Source organism: Notechis scutatus, chromosome 4 (genome assembly GCF_049901735.1).
Source record: "Notechis scutatus isolate UNSWTSFEM ecotype Mainland chromosome 4, rNotScu1.2, whole genome shotgun sequence".
Classification (NCBI taxonomy): domain Eukaryota; kingdom Metazoa; phylum Chordata; class Lepidosauria; order Squamata; family Elapidae; genus Notechis; species Notechis scutatus.
In genome coordinates this window covers 141,639,598-141,666,074 of record NC_142012.1, presented here as the reverse complement: position 1 = coordinate 141,666,074, position 26,477 = coordinate 141,639,598, and the positions used below count along the sequence as shown (strand labels likewise).

The 26,477-nt window shown below is 37.3% G+C and overlaps 1 protein-coding gene and 1 long non-coding RNA gene across 2 annotated transcripts in view; one reads left to right on the top strand and one right to left on the bottom strand.

Annotated features, from left to right (window-relative positions):
• Window positions 1-26,376, top strand: part of LOC148130949 (uncharacterized) — a 95,690-nt gene extending 69,314 nt beyond the window's left edge. Inside the window, exon 3 of the long non-coding RNA XR_015749487.1 lies at window positions 26,360-26,376. This is a non-coding gene — a long non-coding RNA (uncharacterized LOC148130949). The remainder of the gene's footprint in view (window positions 1-26,359) is intronic.
• On the bottom strand, window positions 1,637-26,477 carry LOC113430590 (mast cell carboxypeptidase A-like). Its single transcript, XM_087965131.1, has 11 exons — window positions 26,387-26,477; window positions 26,081-26,156; window positions 24,036-24,160; window positions 20,434-20,536; window positions 19,668-19,769; window positions 19,126-19,227; window positions 18,051-18,161; window positions 17,100-17,190; window positions 12,591-12,802; window positions 8,768-8,852; window positions 1,637-1,875 (listed from the first exon to the last, which is right to left on the bottom strand). The coding sequence occupies exons 1-11, from the start codon at window positions 26,458-26,460 to the stop codon at window positions 1,688-1,690; spliced, it is 1,269 nt and encodes a 422-aa protein (XP_087821257.1). The 5' UTR covers window positions 26,461-26,477; the 3' UTR covers window positions 1,637-1,687.

The following is a 26,477-nucleotide window of genomic DNA, read 5'->3' as shown; positions in this document are numbered from 1 at the left end:
TGAAGTCCACAAACTTAAAGCTGGTCTAGAAAATGGCAGAATGCTGGTCAATTTCATCTGATGATTTTTTTAAAAAATGCAGTGTCCACTGTTGTATGATGAAAGGTTGATAAACTTGTACAATATTTGGTGACCTAGTTGGCCAAATAAAAATATTTCCTTCAAGAGTATGAAGGATGCTAAGATTATATTCTAATCATAACTGAACTATCCAGGCAACAAAACAAGGTATAATAGGACTTTGATTTTAGGAAATAGTAAGGTTTTTGTTTGATGCACTGGATTTATTAAGAGAAGTATTGCTAAGCAAGTAATACCAACAGCAAACATTTTGTAAAAGGAAGGAATAACTATAAGCGGCCAGATAGAAAATAAAATAAAATGTGTCCATTCAAATTTACTTTTGCTACTTCAGTCAAAATAGGACTGTGGGTTTGTTTTTCAGAGTCAAAATGAATTTTATCCTTGCCTTTAACAATAAATTGGTTCTAATTTAGTTAGCTGTTTTGCTGGATTGTGTATGAAATATAGATTAGTTCTTGCAAAGTGAATGAATGGTGGCACATTAAGTGATGAACTGAACATGTAAATGCAGTGAACCCATTAATACTGAATTACTAAATAGAAATACAATGCCTTGAGACAATGCTGTTATTGTGCAATTATCTTGCTTCATTCCCAGAACTGAACTGAGGGGAGACCAAACGTCATTGTCTTCTCTTTGTAACTCACTTATTTTCCCTTTTTTTTTCTTAGCACAAAACAAATGGTTTAGGAAGAAAAGATGGAATAGCCTTCCAATTGATAGTTGCAATATCTTCTTTCATTGTCAGAAAAAACTCAACAGCAAAGATTATTTTGGGACAGATATATGTCTCAAAGGTGCTTTTTCAAAGGACAACTGGACTGGGTGTTTATATATATATATAAAAAACTATGAGCTGGATAACTGAGAATCTCCACAGACAGACAGATACATGCAAGCTAAATTCTGATATTTTAGGAGAGAATCATAAGGCCATACCCATAGCTGTTGAGAATTGAGATCTCTTTTCTTTATAGGTTTCCATTGAACTATGATACGATGGTGCTACTTTGGATCTTCATCTGGTCAACTCTCACAAACATGTTTTGCTAAATGACTGATGGATGGGGTGAGAAAGATCTATATGATCAGTTCCTTTTCTGTGTTTATATGTATATGTCTTATCTTTATGTGTATTTCATCCAGAGATAGTAATATTGAAGGAAAGTAGCTGTGATATAGTTCAGAATAGCTGCCAAGAGATTTAAAAGTTTATGTTCTAGATGAGCAGGCCAGGCCAAAAAACTAAATTTGGTACAGGCAACAAATATTCAAACACAGAACAATGGAGGAATCGTCATCAGATTTATCAGAGATATCTTTATTAAAGGGCAAATCCGGGAATTCACTAAGAAGAGAGCTAACAGTTATTCAGCAAATGTCTTTCATATGCTTGAATAAAATAAATCCATTAGGAAATTTGTCCTTCACACTGCATTTTCAAAGTTTAATTAGTGCTGAAAGACATCAAAGGGAAAGACAACAAAATATCAGTGGAATAGAAAAATCAGAAAAGAGAATCTATAATTACTGGTAGAATCAAGGAGACAATTGCAGCCAAGAAGGAGAGAATTTATTTTGTAAGGAAGTGTGACCAAGTGTTCACTGATCATTGTTGACAATGTATTTGGCAAGTACTTTGATTGCCAGCATAGTTTCCATACAGGTAGGTTTTATATGACTTTCAGGCAGGAGAAAACCATATTGGCCACGGTCACGAAGTTCAAAGCTGAACGAATATTTTATTCCTTCATCATAAGCCCAATCTGTGGAAACTCCAGAACAAGGATCTGAAAAACAAATAATGTTAAAAACAACTGGAACACAAGGGGAATGGTGAAATAGGAAGACTGGCTATATGAGATTAGTCTGAGAAAAAGATTTTCACCAGAGCTATCTCCATTGGTTCAAATGAAACAGAATAAGGACTAGCATAGGCAATTAAATGGATATTATTATTTTAGGGCACTCAACTATCCGTGTCTTAATCCATACTTTCTAAAATCATGCTTAAATTCCCTGCTTGTATTCTGAAGACATACATGCTTCTTACTAGATGCCAGTAAGGACTGGGATTTTTATTTTTTCTTCTTTTTCAAATTGATTATTTCCAATTGTGTCCATTCTTAGAGAATGGCTGGATAAGTTCCTGCAAGGTTTTTCCTTCCTTGGCAAGGTTTTTCAGAAGTGGTTTGTCATTATACCTTTCTTTCTTTTTATTCAATCAGAATACAGTTGTAAGGGACCTTCTATCCAATCCACTACTCAAATAGGAGACCCCCATACCATTTCAGACAGACATTTCAGTGTTTTCTTAAAAAATCTCCAGTGATGAAGCACTTAACAACTTCTGAAGACAAACTGTTCCACTGGTTAATTGTTATCACTGATAGGAAGTTTCTTCTTAACTCCAGGTTGCTTCTCTCCTTCATTAATTTTCGTTCATTGTTTCTTGCCTTGCCTTTTAGTGCTTTGGAAAATTAGTTGATTCCTGCTCCTTTATGGCAGCCCCTCAAATACTGGAATACTGATATCATGTCACCCCTAGTCCTTTTCTCTAGACTAGTTATACCCAATTCTTGCAAATGTTCTTTATGTTTTGGTCTCCAGGCCTTTAATCATCTTAATGGATAAATGTTTCTTAAATAGTTTTGAAAATGATGTCTCTTACAATTATGAGGAAGAATCAAGGGTGGGATTCAAATTTTTAACAACCAGTTCTGTGGGCGTGGCTTAGGTGGTGGGCGTGGCTTGGTCATGTGATTGGGTGGACATGGCTTGGTGGTCATGTTATTGGTTGGGTGTGGCCAACTTAATATCACTCATATCGAGGCACGCATCTCCTTGCCTGGCCTCTCATGACTGTGGGGATGCTGTAACAGTCGTAAGTGTGAAAAATGGTCATAAGTCACTTTTTTCAGTGCCATTGTAACTTTGAATGGTCACTCCACACAAGCAAAGTACCAGCAAAGGAGGGGGAAAAACTCCAGAGACATTCCTGAAAGTCTAGTCCTGCCAAGAATGTAATGAGGGTTATCGGAGAGGCAGTTTCTGTAAGCAACACCAGAATGTTTCCTTCCTGCCTTCCTCACAGGATTAGGCCAGTAATTTCTTCTAACAACCAGTTCTCTGAACTGCTTAGAATGTTAAAAACTGGTTCTAGGGAATAGGTGTGAACTGGTAGAATCCCACCCCTGGGAAGAATGCTTTATTAACTGCCAGACATATGTACCCAATGCATAAGTACAAATAAATATTTAATTGTGCAGTACTATTTGGGCTGGAAATTACACATATGATTCTCTTGTTAGGAAAGGATGTTTGTTATAGAACACTGAAAACTCTAGGGGTAAAATACCCAATTATTGGTTAGTGTGAAACAGAAAAACTGAGTTCATCAGTCCAGATATGCAAATATAAAAGAGAGCTTGCAGAAAACAGTTGAGATCTACAGTTGAGAAAACAGTTGAGATAGATAAGATTAGATTGAAAAAACATCATGAGGAAAATTGCAAAATAAACTTCCTGCTGCATATGAATGACATTTGATGCCGGTCATGGAAATTTATTGTAATACAATGTCATATGATGTTGTATTTCTTTATAAAGATCACATCAGACAGATGGAAGTTCAAATCAGCACTTTCAGTGAGAAAAGGGTAATTTAACAGTTAGATGAAAAGCTGATACAAAAGTGTATAGTCTGATTTTGAAAAGTTATCTGTTGAAATCATAGAGAACAAAATGAATATAGGACAAATGTCACTGTTATTCATTTCAAGGCAAAAATGAACACCAGTTCAACAAAGTTTGGTCAAGAAAAATATATCCGACCAATGAGAAACCAAGAAGTTTGCAATGAAAGGCATTAAATAAAACTTCATTTCCTATAACTTTAGGAACTTTAAGAGATGAATTGCTTAAAGGGAAACCATCATTGAAGTAATTGTAAAGTGAATTAGAATATTGGAGAATCAATAGATCAAGATGATTAAGAAATATGTAATATATTTGTTATGATTAAAATAAAATTAATTCATCAGAAAATATTATTTATTTCTATTGTTCCCTCAATGGATGTTGAAAAATATTTTTTAAACATTTTAGATTGTTTTGTGTTGTTATTGTAAGAAATTTGAAGTTTCTTTAAATCATATGCTACAGCTATGAGCTCATTTTGGTTTTAAATCACTACCCTGTCAATATAATTTTGGGAAGAAATATAGTTAATTTATAGTTAAGAGCTTAATCTGATATGGAGCTAAATTCATAAAACACAGAATTTTTATCACATGAAAAGTTTTGCCTCACTGAACCTGGAGTACAGTACAGAGAGTATTTTAAAAGTAATTTTACTTGATTTTGAGGCATATAGGAGAGTATTATTTACTTTGAAAAGTTTCTGTATTTTAAACTACAAAGATGAAGCAATATGTTTTTAATATAGTCAAGCCTTAATAATCTCACATTTATTTATTTATTTTTTAAATTTTTACAGTGTAAAATATGAAAATTCAACATTTCATATATATATATATATATATATATATATATATATATATATATATATATATATATATATATATATATATATATATATATATATATATATATATCACCATACCCTAGCTAGATTTTTTTTAACTGCATGTTTTTTCTGTTAATATTGTAGTTTTTTGCATTTCACTCTTTTGTTTTTAAAAAAGGAGATCTATTTGTACCATAAACAAACAAACATAAAATTGCATTTAACAATTCTTGAGATAGCATATTTAGTAATTAAAATACAAATAATGAAGTATTAAAGTATAGGCAGTGATGGGATTCAATTTTTTTACTATCAGCTCTGTGGGTGTGGCCAGGTGGGCATGGCCATTGGGCATGTGACTGGGTGGGTGCGGCTATGTGGTCATGTGACTGGGGGGGTGTCAAAAGTCTTTTTTCCTTTCGCAGCACTTCCCATGCCCTGTTTTTGGCCTACTGGGCTTCAGGGAAGCCGCCTGGGTGCTAAAAAAAGAAGCATTTTGAAAACTTCCAAGGTAAGTACAACAGCGAGGGGGGAGATCAGCTGTGCCACACAATTTAGATGAACTAGAAAGCAAGAAAACTGACAATTTCCTGCTTTCTAGCTAATCTAAATCATTCGTCACAGTTTATTGTCGCCCAGCTGATCATCAGAAATACAGGTTTGGCCAAACTGGTAGCATTTTTTGCTACCAGTTTGGGTGAACCAGGTTGAACCGGAAACATTTCACCTCTGAGTAAAGGTAAAATATTTAAAACCAAAGCAAACGAATCACTATCATTAAATTTAATCAGCCCTTAACAGCTTGGATCTTTTCTAAATTTTCCTAAATCTTGGGGGAGTGGTATCCAAATACTCTCTATGACTCATGATATAGATATAGGAGGTTCATTGCAAGAGAAGGCCATTTTCTATGGCAGGCAGTAGGCTAACTTCAAAAGGATCTCCCTTGCTGATCTAAATGACTGGCAAAACAGTTGGTTTCTCAGAAAGTAAATCCTGGAGACAATAGAGTTATTTACTGGTTAGCTGGAGGAAACCAGAGTAGAACATGTACTATACCCAAAAACTCTTTTTAGTTTTTTGGATCTACAGTGTCAGGTGAGGATAAAAGCATTGTAGAGAAAGAGATATTGTATGCATGAATGCGTCTTTTCCATGCTCTGCCTGAATATTTGAAATTATCAGATGGACTAAAAATGCAAATTTTACATACAATCCCAACATTTAACTTAATAATACTATCTTCAGAAGGGAATTAATTTGGTATAGTAGTTAAGGTACAAGAGTTTTAGTTTGTCTTAGGGACAAAGCCAATTGGGTAACATTAGCAGAAGAAGAATCATTTCTGGAAACAAAAAACTTGTCAAGAAAACTTCAGGGACTAGTCCAAGAAGTTGTTAAGAGTCAGCACTGAATTGAAGTCACAAAAACAAAACAAAACAAACTTCAGGAAACAAACAAACAAAAGTAAAATGGGAAGAAATCTTATGTGAGCAAAAAGGATATCTGTACAATGGAAGCTCACATGGACTTCTTATCCCCAGAATTAAAGAATCTTAAAAAGATTCTGCTTCCGGTTTGAGCTTCTTCAGCGACAGACCGAAACCGCGACTCTGCGCGGTTTTGATCCGTGCTCGCCGCTGGAGTGCCCCGAGCCGGCTGGTTTCGGGGCTAAGCCACCCCATACAGGTGAAGAAGGGGGAGACTGCCTGCAGGGTTGAGGAGAGCCGCATCTCTCCTCCTCAGCTGGCCATTACTCCCTTTCCTGAAGGCGGTTGCAGCGGTGGTCAGAAATGGCCACCACAAAGAAGAACTCGACCGGAAAAGAATGTGCAGGAGGAAGATAAGAAGAGAAAGTTTTGGCTGACTAGGTCAAACAGCAAAAGCAACAAATAAGGTACCCTGGAATTTAAACTATATAAAAAAATAATAACATTGTTCCCAAAGATTTCTAAGCAGCGAAGGAGAGAGAAAAGGGAAAGGATTTGGTTTTTTTTTTCTTGTCTTCCTATACTGACAGCTAAGAGACTTAAGCAAGGAATTGGAAAAAAAATCCACTTTGACATTAATAGGCATTTAATGCTGAAAATAAAAAGTCAAAGGGATAATAAAGATTTCTGGATAATTAAAAGCTTTTGAAAACAGGAAAGGAGAGAAAAAGAATAAAGGGCAGGATCTGGAAGGCAGGAGACTGCCTGGAATTAAAAAGAACTTACAGTAAAATCTCAACAAGACTTCCAAAAGATACATCTTAACTGAAACATCGCAACAAAATAGTAGAACCCCAGGAAGAGAAAGTGAAAAAAGAAACAAGAAGAAACAGCTTGGGACTATTTGGATTATTTGGTAATCTCTGGATTCTTGGTTACGGCATTTGAATGACTAAAATCAATTGGGTGGTTGTTTAAAAGTGTTTAAAATGGCTCCCCTTTTAAAATAATTGAAAATGGAACTTAAAAAGTACAAAGAAGATGCACAAGAAGGGAGAGGTTCTTTTGGCTTCGTATTTCAGTTCTTGGAAATGGAGATTTGGAACTATGAGAAACAACAAGAAATGCCTGCAGAACAAGAAGATTGGAACAAAGAAGAAGCCATCTTTAATGAACAAGTAATCTCAGGTGGGGAAAAAAAAGGAAAGGGGGAAAAGAGAATGGAAAGTTTAAGATTGGGAAAAACAACCCCAAAAAGAATAGAGTGAAAAATAAGTATAAAATCAGAAAGCAATAGAAGAGGGAAATGCAGAAGAGAGAAGTAGAAGTAGAGAGACAAGGGGGTAAAAAGGGGAGGGAGAAGAAAAGAGAGAAGAAAGAAAGGAAAAGAAGTTATAAAGGACAGAAACAAAATATGGAGAAACAGGGCCTATTTAGAGATAATGGGTGAAAATTGAAAAAGGGATTCTGCAAGGTACACAAGATAGTATTGTTATATTAGAAATAGAAATAACTTCAGAAAATATGAAACAATGTATGATTAAAATGTTTGATAAAATAGTTATCATAACTTAGTGGAATGTGTGTCAATAAATAAATGTAACAAAATGAATATTTAATTATTTTAAAACATATGTGAAGAGAAATAAGGGAAAAATTAAGTATGGAGATTATACGTGTCTTTAAGGAAGTATGATATTTAATTGAAAAGAAATGTTAAAGATGTTAAGACTTTAATGAATATTAATGATAGAACTGAATTGGAGTGGAATGAGGGTTTTAATTACATATATTTACAATCCTTTTTTTTAAGAATATAGTGTGTATTATAAGAATGTACCAAGCAGAATTCGATTGGAAGTTATGTATTATGTATTATATTGAATGTCATAACCTTAAGGTATATATCGAAGTTTAAATAAGAGTTGAATGGATAAAATTAAAAGATATAAAGGTGTCATACTCCAATTAGTAACTACAGGAGAAAATTTGTTTAATGAGAAAAGATAATATGAAATTGAAACAGAACAGACAAAAGTATAAATATAATGATTTGAATTGAGATGAAATAATCAAAATAAAATTGAGAAAATTAAAAGAGGGGAAAAACTATATAGAAAAGGCAGAACAGTAATAAGATATGGAATAGAACACAAAAATGAGCATGAAATTGAGTTTGTGTCTGTATAAAGAAGTGCAACCCGGGACCATGCTATTTTCAAAAAAGATGTTTTACTTGTATTTTGTGTGTGTGAAAACCCAAATAAAACTTTATTAAAAAAAAAAAGAATCTTAAAAAGATTCTGACTGTAAGGTACTCTTGGAGGCTGAGCTTTTTTTTAAAAAATAAAGTCTTTCCTTTTTTAAATCTATCAGAAAACTGTTGGGGTTGGGTCAAAGAAATGAGAATATGAGGATGAGAAAATCTAAGATTCTGCATGTTCCTAAGATAAATCCAGATTCTCTCCACTTGTAGAGTATGAGGCATAGTTCTGGTGGCAGAATTTTCCACCGTCCCACAGAGGATGCTTGTCATAGATCTCCTCTTCTGCCCAAGATGAATGATGTTTGTACCTTCTCACAATGCCCTGTAGTGTTCACTCTTACGTATTTATAAGTTACAGAATAAAATATCCCAAGATGTCAAAGCAGATATGCAGACTTTTCAGTGTAAAAAGCATATAAAACGTTTTGAAGCAGAATTTTGCTTATACAAATACTTACAAATTGTGGTTGCAATTGCTCCATATATATACTCTGTTTGATGGAGGCTATGTAAAGCACCCACAGCTTCCTTAGCCAATTTATTCTGTATTTGAAAAGAAGAAATATTAGATCAATAAACCAGATTCTCCTTTCTTTCTTGGCAAATTCAACTACATACAAATTCAATGATATCCCAATCACTTTCAGATAATTTATAGGAACATAGGAATTTGCCTTCATCCAGGAATTGATATTTGTTCCTCTAGCCCAGTATGACAAGCATCTGAGGTCCTATTTAACACCTGCTAACTGAGCCCTATATAGTGTCACAAGTGAATTAAATTTTGGTTGATTTTAAAGCTCTTGGACAATCCTAGATTTGGGCCCCAGTTCATAAGTAATTACGGAGCATTGATGTGACTAGAGGCCACAAACAATGAATTTGGATTCCCACTTCTGTTGCAAGACATTTGGGAATTTTATCCCTATCCAAGCTGTACAATTTGGACAGAAAATATACTGAATAATTCGTGCTGCATCTAGAGATGTGTTGTCATACAGATGTATACCTAATGTGTTCCATGTCTCCTGCTGAGACTGCAACAATAGTCCGCATGCAAGCCAGGATCTGAATATGCCTCTCCATTTGTGTATTAGAATATGCACATAAATGGATTTTAATCCTTAATAGAAAGCCTAGGATCTTTCATTTGAAGGATTGCCAACTTCTATATCTATTGAGATGAAAGGTATATAATACACTTTTCTTTGTTTCATCTGTCCAAGACAATTCTTTAAGATAATGTGCTGAGGCTTTTTTCCTGCAGGTTTTGTTCTTCAGAAGCACAAAGATAACTTACAAAGATGGCGCTTTCTCAGTGGTTACATTTCTGTTTCATAAGAACCTAGCCTGGTTCTAACCTTTTTGGTGCCAAGACAAAACATTTTTATATACTGACACATTTTAACATATTGTAATGAATTAATTCAGTTTTCCCCTGTTTTGAAGATTTCTCTGTCATTTTTGTAAAACTGATAGGATGAAAAGCTACGTTGTTTAGAGAACATTAATACTATGTAGGCAGGTGACATAGCATCTTCTTTACCTTGGGCAAAAATGAATTTCAGAGATGGGAAACTAAATTCTAATATTAGATGATTAGCATTTATAGCATCCTGCAAATTTAGCAGTCTTCTCTAACTTGCTAACCTACAAATAGATTGCAGTGGCAAATCCCAAAAATCAATTTCATTGGCAGGCAATTTGCAAAAGAAAGTTTTGTCTAGAATCAATAGAAGAGAATACTTGCAGCTTGGTGCTTTTTGAATTGTTTGCTTGCAAGTAAACAACCAAACTCAGAGAGCACCAAGGACACCACAGATCTTTAAATTGTCTCAAGGAGCAGATCAGCTATACATTTCGCAATCCATTAATCTGTGAAACTTTAAACAGATACAAGCTATTTCTGCAATATGAGTACCAATAAGGCAGAATATTTGTAGCTCAGGATTGAAATGAAGGGGTCCTCAGTGCTCTCTGAATTTGGTTGTCTTCTGGCAGATGTTTCACTACCCAAACTAGGTAATATTATCAGTGCTAGTAAGAAGTTCATTAGCATTGATTATGTTACTAGCACCTTACTCGCATTGATGATATTACCTAGTTTGGTAATGAAACGTCTGCAAGAAAACAACCAAGCTCAGAGAGCACCAAGGACTCTGCTGCATTATGATTCTGGGTTAATTATTATGCATTGAATTGTATTGTGTTTTGTTTTGTTGTGTTCTGTTTTGTTCTATTCATCATTGATTATGGTAAATGGTCAGAGACCCTTTGGTGTTGCTTGTTGTTTTCAGGAGCTGGCTATGCTCCATTCCAGTGAGAACAATTTTGTTAAAAGTTCTTGTTAATTTATTTGCATCCTATTGCTTTTCTTATGAGCCATGCCCAAGAGGACATTTTTATTTATAGTCAAAAAATTACCACCACCCATCCCAGATCACCTCCCAACTGCACCTTCTGCTATATGTTACATGTGAATTCAGAGAGGCAATCTAAATGTAGTAGATAAACAATAACCATCTGGTTATTCCTTTCATTTTGGTCTATTTATTTAGAATGTGGACTTTTGATAATCAATGAACAATTCAGTGTTCAGGCTATAAAAGGAAATGGTTTCTTAATCTGAACTTTCTATATTTTCATATTATCTCACTAGACACCACTAATGGAAAATGATCCTTGTTGGCATCTGCTTGTATTGGACAGGGGAACCTTTCAAAATTGTTTCTGAAAAGAAAAACAATCTCATTCTGAATGTGAGGTAATTGCCAAAGTTCAGATTATTTTAAAAACTAGCAAGAACTTTGTGATAGTACGTACTGGGTGGAAAGATGAAGAGTGGCTTTTACAAGCCTTTTTCTGGGGCTGGATGGTGTCAAAACCGGCATTGTTGGGCACTTGCCAATGCCTATTCTTCACAACAGGCCTGCTGCCAGTTTCGGCCTGCTGTAAGAGCTGCGGCTGCTTCTTCTCCTTCTTGAATTTCCTATCCATGTGCTATCTCTCACCAAGCAAACAAGCAGGCAGAGAAGATGGATGAGGAACTATAAAATGGTATGATCTGCCAAGATGGATTCTTCTGTGATTATTCACAAAGTTCCCTGATCTATGTCTTGAAATAGCCCACAGGTCAAAAATTGCATTAAAATGTACAATTTGGGAAAACTGTTTAAGGGGAAAAAATTCTCTTGGGGAAAGTCTGTTTCACTCTTAATATATGCCAAATTAAAAAAAAAAAGAACTCTAGGTGACTTATTACATGAAAACAATAAACAATTTGTTCTGTGTGTATTGAGTGACCAAAGAAGGGCGCAAACTGCAAACTGCACTGGGTGCCAGTTTGTGTCCGGATCAAATCCATCACCTATAAAGCCTTACGTGGCTTGGGGACAGGCTATCTATGGAACTGGCTTCATCCCTCCCATCAGCCTATCTCCCTTGTTCAGATAGGGAAAGTATGCTACAGACTCCAAGAGTCAAATAATTTTGACTGGTGGTGTCTAGGAAGAGAGCCTTCTCAGCCCCTGTATTACGGAATAACTTTTCCCTAAAGGTGAGGCTAGCCCCCACTCTCCTGGCCTTCTGTAAAGGGGTCAAATTTGGCTCTGCTGCCTTGGGGGGGCACAAAGGACTATGCAATTGTGGGGTTGACTGATGCCCGGAAAGCCCTCATCTGCCTTTTATTAACCAATGTTAAATGGCCATCTTGGCATTTTTTATTTCTTTAAAAATTTATGTTATAAACTTGTAATTTTAAAATGTTTAATTTAAATTAATTATAATATTCTAATGTTAACTTTATATGCTGTTTTATATATTACATGTACACCACTCAGAGCTCCTCCTTGAGGGAGATAGGTGGTCTAGACATATGAAATATAAACAAAATAAATAAAAAACAAATGGGAAAATGTGGTTAAACACTTAAAATTAAATAAACAAATAAAAAGGGCACGCAGAAACTTTTGGGATGGCTGGAAGTCATTTTAAAGTTTGAGAGGCGGCAAAGACAGTGAAAGAGGTGAGTATTTTCTTTGTCTTTAATTTTTAAAACTTATCTTTGAGCCTGTTTCAGGGTTTTCACTGCAGTTTTCTGCAGGTTTTTTTTTATGTCTAACCTTGAAATAGCAAGAAAATGTTCTACTGATATTCACAGTGATTAGCTCATCTAGTCTGGTATTTTTTGTAAGCTCCCAGAAGAGTTCTGGAGATTGCATATGGTCCTAAGGCTATTCATTTTTGTGCTGGCCTGATGCAAACCTCCCTTTTTCTACATACCAGTTTGTCATGAATAGGTACTTCTTCTTCTGTATAGCCATAAGGAAAAAGTAGCATCTGAGAATAGGCGTGGATGGTTATATATCCTTTGATAGAAGCAAGGTGTGCCCGGATAAAGGTTGTGACTGCCTTTGTTTCTGGCTCAGATTCAGCTGAGGAACCACAGTATACCGATTCACAAGGGTCATGCAATTTGTCCTCATAGTTGTCTGCTGCAAGGAAAAATATTACGAGGAATTGCTGATATGAAAGCTATTTGTATTTCTTCCCAATACTGATGCACAGTGTTGTGAATCAATAAAAGTTACTAACATAAATGCAAATCAGGGTTTGGAAACCTGCACACCTGATTGGCCCTTATACAACAACTAGGGATTGGTCCATAAGTAGTCCCTGATTGGCCACTATTTGGACACTTTTCATTGGTTATAAGTTTGAACTTATGGCACATGTCATTGGTTAATAAGGTAGCAGATAACCCTATAAAAGGGTTGCTGTTGCCCATAGCCTTGCTCTGTTCTGTTCTATTTACGATTATTAAAGAGTTGAAGTCACTGGTCAGATGTCTGGTCTCCATTATTCCCCAAACTTAACACTGGCGACGAGGATGGGATACGGAGACCGAAGAGCTGACTGAGTTACAGAGCAACCAACAGAGCACGTGGTCGAACACGCACCATCAACGGCAACATGGCCAGCGGTGCCGTACCACCCGCTCCATTCAACCCAGAAACCGAAGACTGGGAGGCATACATGGACCGGTTCCAGATGTTTCTGGAGACCAACAATTTGAAAGATGCAACAACCGGCAAAAAAAGAGCTATCTTTCTAACTCACTGCGGGCCTACCGTGTTTAAAATGGCAAAGTCACTTGCCAAGCCAGCAGAGGTAAAAGAGATGGACTGGGACGTCCTCGAGCCCTTACTACAGGCTCACTACGCGCCCACTGTGCCAACCTTAGTCAGAAGACACGAATATTACCAGAGGGACCAACGGAAGGGCGAAAGCCTTGCCAATTACATCGCGGACCTCCGCAACCTTGGAGGCCTCTGCGGATTCGCTGACTTAGAAGAAGCCCTCCGGGACCGCCTGGTTCTGGGCCTAGAAGACGGCACGATCCAGAGCAAAATTATGGCTAAGGGGGACATCAGCCTCAACGATGCCCTTAAAGAAGCCTCGGCAGCGGAGGCGACCAAGAAGTCGGCAGCCCGAATGCGCCGCACCAACGCACCGCTACGTAAACTCGCCAATGATACCTCGCCTCGCTCAGAGAGACACCCGGTATCGACTCACCACGAAGACCTAGAATCCCCATCAGAAAGCGATGAGGAAGAGGTCAACCGACTCCGAACGGAACGAGACCAGTTCACACAACCCTCATTCCGACCGTGTGCAGGATGTGGGGCGAATCACCCACGATCCAACTGCAAATTCCTCGACGCACTCTGCCGAAATTGCGGGAGACGAGGTCACATCGCAAAGGTTTGCAGAAGCAAACAAAACTCCAAACCCCGACAGGCCGAATGCCAATCTTCAGGATTCTTCAGCACACACCGAGAAAAACTGAACCACCAATGGGGAAACCACTCCTACAGAAACAAGCCGTCCACCACTTCCACCAGGCGTGAAGAAACCAGGCGGGAAGAGACCCACCAAACAATCACCATTGGCCACGCTACATCCCTTGATGCCGGGAAAATCCGAGTAAAAGTCGCCATCGAAAACAAACCTTGCGTGATGGAGGTAGACTCGGGATCTTCCCTCTCGATGGTGTCGTGGAAAACGCTCCAACAGCTCATTCCAACGATTCGCCGCCAAGACCTTAACCCTCAAAGGGTTATACTCAAAGATTATCAGGGCAACCGAATTCCCGTCGTCGGGTCCCGCAGATTCCAGATCTCTTTCAAGGACCGTACCGTCGCTCTGCCACTGACTGTCGTGGACCGCGACAGGCCTAGTCTTTAGGCCTTCAATGGTTCAGGCCGCTCGGAATTACTGTAGCCGGAGTCCACCGAGCCGAGAGCAACGATTGGGAGGAAGCACTCGTGCAGGAATTCCAAGATGTTTTCGCGAACAGACTAGGCAAGTACAAGGGGACCCCGATCTCGTTTAACTTGAACCTGAGATAGCACCCATCCGCCTTAAGCCACGTCGGGTGCCATTCGCCTTGAAGCCTAAAATCGACGAACAACTCGATAAGCTAATAGCGCAGGGCGTGCTGGAACCCACCGACCACGCCCGCTGGGAAACCCCTATAGTGACGCCTATCAAGCCTGATGGGTCACTGAGAATTTGCGGAGACTACCGGGCCACCTTAAACCACGCACTACAGCAAAGTGCATATCCAGTGCCGGTAGTGCAACACTTGCTCCATTCCCTGGGTGGCGGGAAAGTTTTCGCTAAACTAGATCTAGCCCAGGCGTATCAGCAATTGCCTGTAGATCCTACCACAGCAGAAGCGCAAACTGTCGTAACGCATAGGGCGCATTTAAATGCAACCGGCTCCAGTTCGGGTGAGCGTTGCCCCTGGAATCTTTCAGAGTTTAATGGAAAGGTTGTTACAAGGGATCAGAGGGGTCGTACCATATTTTGACGATGTACTCATCGCCGCCCTAACAAAGACATCCTAGAAAAGCGACTCAGAGAGGTTTTACGAAGATTCCAAAACGCAGGCCTCCGAGTTAAAAAGATAAATGCCAGTTATGTACCGAAAAAGTAGAATTTTTGGGATACCTCCTGGACAGCCAAGGAATCCATCCCACCGAAGACAAATTAAGGGCGATTAAAAGGCCCCCACTCCAAGGAACAAGGCAGACCTACAGGCGTTCCTTGGACTTATCAATTTCTATAATGTCTTTTACCCCACAAAGCAATGGTAGCAGAACCATTGCATAGACTATTAGACAAAAAAGCAACGTGGGTTTGGGGACAACGGGAACAATGTGCTTTCCAACAAGTAAAGAAATTGCTAACTTCTGATTCTGTACTTATGCAGTACAACGAGACTCTTCCGCTCACTTTCACGTGTGACGCATCACCTTTTGGGGTTGGGGCAATTCTGGCCCACGTATTACCAAATGGAGCGGAAGCCCCCATCGCGTTTTTTTCGCGAACCCTAGCTAAAGCTGAAAGAAATTATAGTCAGCTGGACAAGGAAGCTTTAGCTATTGTGGCTGCAGTTAAAAGATTTCATGAATATGTTTATGGCCGTGCGTTTACGATAATTACTGATCATAAACCACTACTGGGGATCATTGCGGGTAATAAACCAACCCCGTATATATTGTCCCCCAGAATGACCCGCCTGTCTATCTTGAGGATTTTATTACAGCTCCCCTCAAACGGAACCCAAGGGGGAGGGGTGTTGTGAATCAATAAAAGTTACTAACATAAATGCAAATCAGGGTTTGGAAACCTGCACACCTGATTGGCCCTTATACAACAACTAGGGATTGGTCCATAAGTAGTCCCTGATTGGCCACTATTTGGACACTTCTCATTGGTTATAAGTTTGAACTTATGGCACATGTCATTGGTTAATAAGGTAGCAGATAACCCTATAAAAGGGTTGCTGTTGCCCATAGCCTTGCTCTGTTCTGTTCTATTTACGATTATTAAAGAGTTGAAGTCACTGGTCAGATGTCTGGTCTCCATTATTCCCCAAACTTAACACACAGGATGGACATATAGAATATGTTCTTTATGTAAAAATTCCTACGGCTTTGAATTTGTGATAACAAGATAATGAAAGCCTTGAAATATTGGTGATTTATCAATCTACATAGTTTGAGAATCCTAGTCTTATAGGCATAGTTCTGATTCTTTGTTGAACAAATAACAGCTTTTTGAAAAAAGGATTAGCACATTCCAATTATTCAATACTTTAATATTTCTCATAATGTAGGGCTAGAAGAACAAATTGGAGATTGTCCTTGATTCTGCTATGCGTCCTATGCATTAATCCTGTACATTAGAGAAAACTAATTGACTTCCATGCATAAGTGATCTCAGAATCTATTACTTTTACCCCCAGAATGACTAAAATAGCTCCACCCCTTTTGTGTGTACTTGTGACATCATGAGCCGTGATGGCGCAGTGATTAGAATGTAGTACTGCAAGCTATTTCCGCTGACTGCTGGCTGTCAGCAGTTCGGCAGTTCAATTATCACTGGCTTAAGGTTGACTCAGCCTTCCATCCGTCCGAGGCAGGTAAAATGAGGACCCAGATTGTTGGGGGCAATATACTAACTCTGTAAACCTCTTAGAAAGGGCTGTAAAGCACTGTGAAGTGGTATATATATATAAGTGCTATTGGTATCATGAAGCACATATAAAAGTGCAAGAGCTTCTGTTGCATCAACATGATGCTGCTTTCATCATTTGTGTTTACCTTGACCACCTTGCAGAAGTTGTTGCTTTTTTCAACTTATTCTGTGATTGTTATTTGCTTGTGGGATTTAAGGAAATCACATCATTCTCTTTTCTCACATATCTTACATTCTACTTACAGCCCCATGAAGCTTTGAAATTCCTGTTTAGGTCAGTGCCGATGCAATCACTGTTAGAGTTATTGGAACGGTTCTTTCTCCACATACGGTCCTGTAAGGCATAAATGAAGTCCATTATTTCTGATGTTTATTTCTTAATTCTGAAAGTATTATCTATTTATTTGCAAACTATGTACAAATAATATAAGTGGGTAGAAAGACTGTGGTGCTATATACCGCTTCCAGACATGTTCTCTTTACATTATCTTATCAGTGGTATAACTTCCAAGTTACTTTTAATTTTTATCTCTAAGTAAAAATAATGCATATACATTAACTTTTGGAATTGCTTACCCACTACATTTATTACATTTTAAATCTGAGTTGTTGTTTGTCAGTGGTCTCAGTAAGTATAATCCTACTGTCTTGCTGTACTGACATCCAAGTAAGGATGACATTTGAGTAATTAAAAGATGTACTCATATAAGAGAAGACTAATACTCCTATATGCTGCTTATTATACACTATAATTTCTGATGGATTTCTTCCTGCTCTGTATGAGGAAGGGAGCTATAATCTGTAAAATATCAGATAACAATATACTCATTTGTTTTAATTTGCATGTTCCATTTTTTAAATCCTTGGAAGTAATTAACTGATATGAAGACTAATGAAGCCCTAACTTATGATTTTTGCTGTCTTTAGTCAACAAAAGGATAACATGAAGAAGCAGCTATGCTTTTAATATTAATTATGGTAGGAAAAAGAACACCAGTGAAGGACAGATAGACATATTTCTCCATGATGAATTTCATTTTTTTGGTGTTAGAACACATATAACCTTTACAGATAGAGATTATATTCTAACACACTGGTAGTAAGAAATCATTGTTTAAAACTTTCTACTGTCCCCATAATTCATTTTAGCAAAAGAAGTGGTGTTTTCTAGAAAGGAATAAACATGAATAATACTTTGGTCCATGTCCAGACATAACCATCTATGTTGAACACTGGGAGAACATAGAAATTTATGTTGTCTAAGAGTAGTGTCATGTCCTTGTCTATTCCATAAGTCGTGACAGCCTGTAACAGAAAAAGTACACATATTAAAATAAAACAATGTTCAATAAACTGAGAATATTGGAAACTTTGCAATATTTATCTTTTAAAGTAGATTTTCATGCTGTCTACCTCATCTATCTATAGTAGCTTACACTAATGAAATCTATAATGTAAATAATAATTTACAATTATTTTACAATATTTACATTGGTTGTGTTTTTTCTGGCACCTACTGATGTTAGAATTAGTTATGGGCAAATTTCTTTTTAGAGGAAAAGCAAATATCATTCTTTCTTGAATGCTTTCTCCTGTTTCACCTTATATGGAAAACTTCCAGGAGGGCTTCAGAAGATTATTTAGGGTTGGAGAGACTGGCATGGAAGAATCTAAAACAAACCTAGAGGAATCAGATCAAGAGATTATCATGCCCAATATTCTTTGTCAAACTGTGGCCAACCAGATGCCTACAGAGAACACACACACACACACACACACACACACACACAAATATGAGGGCTAAATCAGCAGATTTCTAATAGCTTGTACCTTTCAGTTCCCCTCAAATAGCTGCTTTCTAAAAAAGAAGGAAACAAAGAAGGCATATCCTGCAGTCAACACCCAGATAAGCAGAGAACAACACTAGATAAACAATCAAGCAGAAAACAATAGCTTCATCAAACAATTATGAAGAACAAAACCACTTCCCTATCAAAACTGCCAGGCAAGTTACTGAATGAGTGAGCAAAACTTACCTTTACTTATACTAATATTGTTATCTAGCTGGGTAATGAAATGCCTGTGAACAAATAATCAAGGGGGACCAAGGACTTTATAATTCAACTCAGCTACATATATTAACTTCTAGTTGAAGATGCACACATGCAAACTGATGCTGTAGTGCCTGTCCTATCCTAACCCAATTATTTACTTAGGGTGAATATATTCCTGAGTTCATGACAGTTTTGTTTATGAATATTTTACTAACCTCCTTTACAAACCATTGGCAAAAGGCTGGTGAGATCCACTCTCGTGCATGAATACCACAATCCATAAATATAGCTTTCTTTTGGTAACTCTGTTTCCCAACCTGTTTGCAGGGAAAATTGAGTTTTTACAACTTTCTTATGTTTACTTTGCATAATAACTGATCTGTTTCTGGTGTTAGAATTAATTTGCATTTCCTTTGATTTGCTTCTAGTTTTATTGAAATTTTCAGTGAAAATTACTTATTTTAGGGAACCAGACATGTAAAATAGTATTCTGAGAAAGTTGTGTAATAAAATGCGTGTACATTTTACTACATTTTAAAACAAAAGAGATGAACATTTGATGGAGTGATTTTTTAAAATGTATGACATTGAATGAACTAGATAGGTTTACTCATACTTTCCATTGTATATTAGTTTATCCTGGTGTCAGCTAATGCAGTTCAATACTACAACTATCTGTTAATCTACTTTCTCATTATGCATTGGCTGTAGATATACACTTATTCATTAAATGCTTGAATTATACTGACGCTTTTACCTTAAGGACATACATAGGCCGCTCCTCATAAGTCCTTCCAATCTCAATCCTGGAGATTAGTTTGGCATGTTTTTTGGCCATTCGTTTAGTCCAAGCAGCGATCTAAGAGGTTCACATAATAATAGAATTAAGAGAATCTTAAAGGATTAGAATATGCTTTGTTATTTTAAATTATCTAAGTAAAGATAACAGATAATCAGAATTGGAAGGGACCTTGTAGGTCATCTAGTCCAACCCCCTGCCCAAGCGGAAGACCCTACACCATTTCTGACAGATGGCAGTCCAATCTCTTCTTGAAAATCTCAAGTGATGGCGCTCCCACAATTTTTGAGGGCAAGTGTTCCATTAGTTGATTGTTCTCACTGTCAGAAAGTTTATCCTTATTTCCAGGTTAAATCTCTCCTTGTTCAGTTTCCATCCATTATTCCTTGTCCTACAGGCACTTTAGAAAATATGTTGACTCCTTCCTTTGTGTGGCAGCCCCTCAAATATTGGAAGACTGCTATCATATCTCCCCTGGTCCTTCTCTTTACTAGACTAGCCAAGCCCAGTTCCTGCAACCGTTCTTGATAACCGTCTCCAGTCCCCTAATCATCCTGGTTGCTCTTCTCTGTACTTTTTCTAGAGTCTCAACATCTTTCTTGTAATGTGGTGAACAAAACTGGATGCGGTACTCTAGGTGTGGTCTTACTAATGCTTTATAGAGTGGTATTAGTACCTCCCTTGACTAGTAATTTTAAAAAAAGTTTCTTTCAATGCATAATACCTTTTCCCATTCATTATATCTTGTGTAGAAATACTTCTTACGGAAATGTTTCCCTCCATCCAACTGTTTCTCAATTTCATCTTGTAGATTGTGGAATAAAATTCTGTGATAGGAAACATAATTATATTAAATATGTAGCCTTGCTTTCCCTGAAATCTTTTTCTTTTTGTTTAGGATTTCTTTGGCCCAGGTCTTCCTACAGGCTCACATAGCTACATTTAAAAGTATTCCTTCTTTCTCTCTTTTTCGCTTTGTTAAAACTTGCATTATAAACAAGTGGACTACCTCCCCCAGTGGTGGGATTCAAAATTTTTTATTACCAGTTCTGTGGCTGTGGCTTGGTGGGCGTGGCAGGGGAAGGATATTGTAAAATCTCTATTCCCACACCACTCCAGGGGAAGATTGCTGCAAAATCCTATTTCCTCCGCATTCCACTAACCTGCTTTCCAGATCCATTCTCATGTGCAGGGTAACAAAAGAAGATCCAACTGATCAGCTGGGACTTGGGAGGCAGAGAATAGATGGGGGCGGAGCCAGTCAGACGTGGTATTTGACGGTTCTTCAAACTACTCAAAATTTCCACTACCTTACCAGAACTGGTAAGAACCTGCTGAATATCACCTCTGTGTTTGGCTTACATTAATCTGTACATTTATAGGAATAATGATAGGGAATTTAAAAAAAGTAGATTTAGTATCCACAATTAAATGACCAAAGCCTCACTTTTAAAAAAGGGACAAGACTTTGATGATACAGTTATGGTTGCCATCTTGATATATCTGAGGACAGGATTGATCCAGTGACTGGCAAGGGCTGCATTGTATCTTACCCCTAAGTGAAGCAATCACCAAGCCACTCCCTTCCAGAGGTGGTATTCAGCAGATTCTGACCAGTTCTGGAGAACCGGTAGTGGAAATTTGAGTAGTTCTTAGAATACCATCTCTGACTGGCCCCGCCCCATCTATTCTTTGTCTCCCAAGTCCCAGCTTATTGGCTGGGTCTTCTTTTGTTGCCCTTCACAGGGAAATGGAGCTGGACACCAGGTTAGTGAGGTGGGGAGGGAATGGGATTTTGCAGTAACCTTCCACCAGGAGTGGGGAGGGAATGGGGATTTTACAGTATCCTTCCCCTGCCATGCCCACCAAGCCATGCCAAGCCAACACCCATAGAACCAGTAGTAATTTTTTTTGAATCCCACCACTGCTCCCTAACCCTAACCCTTCCCTATGATGTTGTTCTGACCAAGCCTTCCGAGACCATAATTAAGCACATGCTTAGTTAAAACAACTCTTGTTTTATTTCAATGCTGGGAATTATGTTCCCAGCCTGTAATGAGTTCCTTGAGATAAGCACTCACCTTTCTTTCCTTTGAATTGCTGCCAACAACAAAAGTGCCAAATTAACTATAAAAAACCAACCGAAGTACACAGTCCACACAGAGCTTCAAGGATTAATCCAAACAGAACGAATGACTTTGCTTCCTACCTTTGCTTGTCCTTTATACTTTATGGGAGGGGCAATCACCTCCCAGCCTTACTCCCAACTTGCCCCTTTTGTCTCAGCTGCTCTTGCCTTCGAGCAGCTCTGCGCACATGCACACTGGGAACAGGCTCCCCTGGTTCCTCTGCCTCGCTGCTGCCAGACTCCAGAGGCTCCAGTCAGCACACCACTCCCAGATGGTCCTGGGCCCATCTCTGCAGGACCCTTATCTGAGTCCTCTCAGACTCCCGGACTGGTCCACATTCTTCCCCATTGTCTGATTCTGCTGCAGTCTGCACAGGCTGCTGGCGAATCACAACAGATGTCACATAGTTCCTGGGCAGTTGCTTTAAAACACTACTTCCAAGCGCTAGGTCACTTTTTACTTGTATATAAATATTTATATTTCAAGATTAATAGTTTATTTTTTTCCTCAAATTGAGCCTGTTCTGTATTTAGGCAGCCCAGTTGAAAATCCATTTTTGCATGCCTGTGCAATTTATAAATTTCAAGGCTGCCATCAATGAAGCACTGATGAGATTTCAGGATGTAGACAGACCAATCAGTAGTCTTGGAATTTGATCAAAATGGCTCAGTCAAGGGAGGAACCAATGAGGAATCAAATTTATTGGGCTCACAAAACATGGACCAAACATAGATCAGCTTTCAGAGTTTATGTAAGAGCCCATTCAGCTCAGTTGAGTTACCTGTGTGCTGCTGAGAAGTACGCCACAAGGCAGCCCAATCTGTCTCTGAAGATACCATCTACAGTTGCTAGCAAAACTTCAGAGCAAAAGAAAATTACCAGAGGCATTCAGCCCCAAAGTTCATCACTGCTTTAATATATACATTCTTTAAATAAATAAATGATGGATGGATCATAAAAAATTTCATGTATTAGCAGAATATGTGAATTCTGGTGAATGGATTATTTTATATGTACAAAAGGAAATAAAACATTTGGTTTAAAATAATATGGTGAACCTTTCTGAAACAGGTTTTTAAACTGATAATGGTGGGGAAGTTGTCAATCATGGGCAATCAGATTAATAACTGCATCAGAAATACATCATGTTACTCTATGCAGCCTTTGATACTTTGCCTCTGTTTAAGACAGGAAGTAGAGTAGTTTGATAAAGGCAGAAATGAATAACTGATCTTGTGATATCCAGAAAGCACACATACAGTCATGATGACATAAATTAGCTATTTCTATTATAAATGTATTGTTCAGTTTAGCAAAATAACTGAAAAATGAAAGCCTGCTTAAGTATCATTTATTGTTTGCTAACTTCCTATTTTTCTGTTTTGTATTGGATTGCCCTCATTAAATAGAAATGATATTTAGATGAAATCAGTGGAGGAACTCCCACTGCTTCTAATGTCTCTGGATTTTAAAATCTATAGTTATTGCAATACTATATCACAAGAGACAGTCAGGAAGTTGAATTGATATATTATTGAAGGAGCAGTAGTAAGAGAAGAGGAATATGGTTGTTCAAAAAAAAAAGCATGTCAAATTTTATGTTTATACAGGGAAAAGATTAAGAATCAAGCAGAAAGATTGAATAGAAACATAGAATTTTGCATTGATTACCTTTTATTCAAGAATAAGCAACACTGGTGTAAAGGGACTTACACCATACATAAGTATATACATAATATTGTAGATGTAGATCTCGCACAATATACTATTTTAAAAACTGGATTAAACCAAGATAATCAATCCTGTTTAGCTCATATCTTTTTTTTTTTGTTCAAAAATTTTGAAGTTTGAGAGGAATGTTAAGGGTAATATGGATGTTTTAAGCTTGGAAGAGATTCAAGGCATCTGTTCTTCCCCTTGAAAAGCCCCTGAAACTTATTTAAAAATGTCTTTTTGGCCCCATTTACTTTTAAAGTGTGGCCCTTGATATGCTGCATACTTTGCATTAAAGAGTACAAGTAGCTCTTTTAGAATGATTTAAATTGTCTTTAATTAATTGACATATATTTACTCTTCATCTCTGTCTCCTTTCTTCTGTCTGTCTCCAAAAGAAATTCTATTTGGATTTTGTTGATTAAATTGCTGATATTTTATTTATAGTATACATTCTCATGAATCTGAATTGTGAACCACATACCTGTATTGGATTTGATTTTGCTCCAGGATCTTTTGAACAAAGTTTGTCTGGTCTGAACTGACTCTGAAATCCACTTCTTTTCCAATAAGAACATGTTGAACAGAATGAGGATACCAAAAGTCAAACTAGGTGAAAAAAAAGTATGGCAAGTTTATTTTTAAGAATGTGAACAGAAAAGAGGAATCATGTAGCAAAAAAAAAAATATTTTTATCAGTTAGAGAGAAATACTGGTAATTTTCTTTTGCTCTGAAGTTTTGCTAGCAACTGTAGATGGTATCTTCAGAGACAGATTGGGCTGCCTTGTGGCGTACTTCTCAGCAGCACACAGGCAACTCAATTAAGCTGAATGGGCTCTTACATAAACTCTGAAAGCTGATCTATGTTTGGTCCATGTCTTGTGAGCCCAATAAATTTGATTCCTCATTGGTTCCTCCCTTGACTGAGCCATTTTGATCAAATTCCAAGACTACTGATTGGTCTGTCTACATCCTGAAATCTCATCAGTGCTTCATTGATGGCAGCCTTGAAATTTATAAATTGCATAGGCATGCAAAAATGGATTTTCAAATGGGCTGCCTAAATACAGAACAGGCTCAATTTGAGAAAAAATAGACTATTAATCTTGAAATATTTCTTGTGGTCCAAGATAGAAGAAACTTTTATGCGAGCCAGAATAGGATATTGTTTTCTAGCAACTGGCCCTATACAGGTTAGTTGAGTCTAACTTCAGCATTAATGATACAGAATTTTCCATTTTCCTCAACCAGGAGGTAGAACTTTAAAACTTTACTGCCATAACCCACACCATTGGCTGCTCAATATAGACATTTTACTATACCTAATAGAGTCATCCTGTTTTATTTTCTGTACAAACAAATTCATTATCTCTATGACTTCCTATGCATGTGTAGCAGAGCAAAAGTATCTGTACTCTCAATTAATGACTACTAGTTCAGAGACTGTTTGAAGCTATGATGGCTTGAATGAATAGACTGGTGCTCAGAGTAACAATTAACATTGTAACTGAGGACTATTGATCAGAAAAACTTTGGGAGAAAAGAATGTCCATTGATAATACGAGGCCATTGAATAACCAGTATGAAGCTACAAAATGGTTGCATTAAGGGAATGCCTTCATGTACTGTTTTCTACTTTATAGATTTTAGCATATCTTCTAAAGATATGTCTTTAGAATAAAATGTCTTTTTGTCCAATATTTTTTGCCTTTGGACGTGTCCATCACATATGATAATACAAATCCGGTATCCCAAAGAAAGCTAAATTAATTAATTATACATACATATATATATTCTTAAGTTTTTGCGGGTACTTACATGTATGGTATTCAGCTTTGTTCGGGTGTTTTCCCACATCATTGTAGTTGTGTTTTTAATGTTGTAGCAACGTTTCGGCAGAATCTCATCTGCCATCATCAGGCTTCTGTATTGTGTCCGTCTGTCAGACACAATACAGAAGCCTGATGATGGCAGATGAGATTCTGCCGAAACGTTGCTACAACTTTAAAAGCACAACTACAATGACGTGGGATAATACCCGAACAAAACTGAATACCATATATATATAATAATCAAAAAATGTCATTCAAAAATCACCAATATTTGAATGCTTACCCCTCACAACATATCGTTATTAATCTTCAAATATTTTATATAAATATTTTACAGTATATTTATTGTTGACATGCAATGTTACTTCATATGTGACACTCTTATCAGATCAAAACAATTAAAAAATGCCAAAAAGTTTCCTACTGTTTATGTTCTGAGGCATAGTTTTACTGCAAGAGTTTATATTTAAAAAATCATGTAAATATTTGGATAGTAGTTTAAGCTAAAATATATCTGCACATACAATATGTATAGAGATTGTATAAGCTAAACTACAGAAATGACTTCTCTTCATTTGCAGCTTTCACTATGCATTGAAAATGTATTTACATAATTGAAGCATTTTTTAATTTGCAAAAGCTATGTGGAATCACGTGAAAAAAGATATGGTGCGTATGGTTAAAGAGACTCCTCACCTGTCTTGTAGAGGCCAGGTCCTTCAAGACATTTAGTTGATTTTCATTCTCAAGTTTCACTCGAAATACTTTGTCACTTCAATAAAAGTAAAGCATAATTTAAAAAACATTACCATCAAATTAAGTTACAGTTTGTTCTATTTTCTTCCTCTCTTCATCTGATATATAGTTGTAAATCATTCCATCAGGCTTACACTACTATTCCAGATTGCATCTAATAGTTGCCTACATGCCTACATATTGTAATGAAGCTAGTAAAACCAATAACTTTGCTTTCAGGAAATAACCACAATGAGAAACATCTACCTGTCAAAGGAATGTGCGAGAAAACCTCCCAGAGATGTAAAAAGGAACCCTAGAAAGGTAAGAATGAACCTCATGATTCCACTTTGTCTGT